We start from the raw sequence: 1,933 nt of genomic DNA, 5'->3' as shown, positions 1-1,933 counted from the left end.
TGGTAGAAGGATTTCTTCAACCAAGCCAAAGAGATGACATGGAGTCTGTGGGCGACATGTTTTTTAATGTGCTTCTACATAACTCTTTGTTGCAAGTTGCACGTAGAGATAATTATGGAAATGTGAAATGGTGTGTTATGCACGATCTTGTGCATGATCTTGCATCTTCTATCTTATCCAATAATGCAGATGGCAACACCCCTGCTCGATACATATTTCTCCAAGAAGGATCGAGTCCTATTCCAGAAAAGGTGGCCAAGCATTTGCGTACATTATTCTTGGAATGTGGAACTTCTGGTACTATATTATCGGACTTTGAATGTTTGCATAATCTGACTCTTTCATGTGATTATAAAGAGTTGCCCAATTCAATTAGGGAGTTGTTACATTTGAGAAAATTGAATATTTCAAATACAAAAATCGTAAAGTTGTCGGAATGGATTGGTGAACTCCATCACTTGCAAACAATAAGACTAAGATGGGATTTTGAGAAACTGCCAAGTTCGTTGAAGTACATGTTTAATTTAAGGCATCTCCATATCGGTTCTTATACAAAGTTGCCAGAGGATATTGGGAGATTAACTAATCTCCAAACACTACCTCACTTCATAGTGCGCAAAGAGAAGGGCTACCAACTTGAAGAGCTTGGAAATTTGAAGAATCTCAAAGGAACACTAGAGATTCATAATTTGGAGGAGGTGCGTGATAAGGAAGATGCTCTGAAAGCAAATATATTTTCAGAAACTAAACTTATTTGATTTGGCGTTTCAATGGCGTGGTTTTAGAGAAGATGAAAGAAATGATGAGAGTGTGTTGGAAGGCCTCCAACCTCATGCCTATCTGAAAAAGTTGAAGATTTCAGGATTCAAAGGCAAAAGATTTCCAATATGGGCTGAGAAGATGGCAGTACGTGATGGGCCTCAAGGATCTTGGGTACCACTTGATTGCTTGACTGAAATTACACTCTACAGGTGCTTAGAAATAGTGGATATACCAATGCTGGAGCACTTGCCTAATCTCAAGTCTCTTTCTTTGAGAGGATTGAAGAAGGTTAGGCTCATGAATGCTTCGTTCAATCATTTAACGTCACTCAAAATAATAGAGTTAGATATATTGGAATGTCTGCCAGAACGGTTATTTCTCAACAATCAGAATCTCTCATATGTGACTATATCAAGTTGTCCTGTATTGAGAGGGTTACCAGACGGCTTGGACACCCTCAATTCTCTGGAGGAATTGTGTATTTTGATTTATGAGAATCTAAAGTCGATTGGGAATCCAAGTGGCGGAGCAAGACAATCACAGGGGATCCTCCGTTGGCTGAATATTATAGGGTGCGGAGAGCTGATGGAATTGCCGTGTGAAATGCTAGAGTGGTGGGCCCCTACAATATCGAATCTCTCATTGGAAGAATTAAGGAGCCTAAAGAATCTACCAAAGCTGATCGACTGCCTCGCCAAATCATCTACTCGTCTCACACAAATGAGAATCAAAGGTGTTCCTAAATTGATGGGTGCTAGTAGTGATAGTGTTGAGAGTTGGGATCTTAGCAGCTTGAAAGAATTAGAGATAGATGTGAGTATGGAATGGTCAAGAGAGGATAGTGTTGGCATTGCAGAGACTGTGGAAGGGATGCTGCAAAGGTGCTGCGACTCACTCACTCAATTATCTTTTAAGGGGATGGAAAATTGGGAGTGGCTGCCCCAATCAATTCAAAATCTCACTGTTCTTTATTCGTTAAGGTTGGAGAATATAGGAGTAGAAGAATTGCCCCAATGATTGGGGAATCTCTCATCTTTAAGATGGTTATATCTATGGAATTGCAACAAGTTGAAGCATGTGCCCTCGGTGGATGCATTGAAGCACCTCACAAAATTACAAAGGTTACACATTACAGATTGCCCGGAACTATGCATTGATTCGGAGTGGCGCA

The 1,933-nt window shown here is 40.4% G+C and overlaps 1 protein-coding gene across 1 annotated transcript; it reads left to right on the top strand.

The window, feature by feature from the left end:
• The first annotated feature begins 900 nt into the window (after positions 1-900).
• On the top strand, positions 901-1,779 carry LOC125212013. Its single transcript, XM_048112019.1, has one exon. It carries the CDS (start codon positions 901-903, stop codon positions 1,777-1,779), a length of 879 nt encoding a protein of 292 aa, XP_047967976.1.
• The last annotated feature ends 154 nt before the right edge of the window (positions 1,780-1,933 follow it).

The sequence above is a fragment of the Salvia hispanica genome, chromosome 1 (assembly GCF_023119035.1).
Source record: "Salvia hispanica cultivar TCC Black 2014 chromosome 1, UniMelb_Shisp_WGS_1.0, whole genome shotgun sequence".
In the NCBI taxonomy this organism is placed as follows: domain Eukaryota; kingdom Viridiplantae; phylum Streptophyta; class Magnoliopsida; order Lamiales; family Lamiaceae; genus Salvia; species Salvia hispanica.
This window is presented reverse-complemented; position numbering and strand designations above follow the sequence as displayed.

Excerpts from the sequence above, each read along its gene's own strand:
- LOC125212013 (XM_048112019.1), top strand. The coding sequence starts at position 901 with ATGGCAGTACGTGATGGGCCTCAAGGATCTTGGGTACCACTTGATTGC.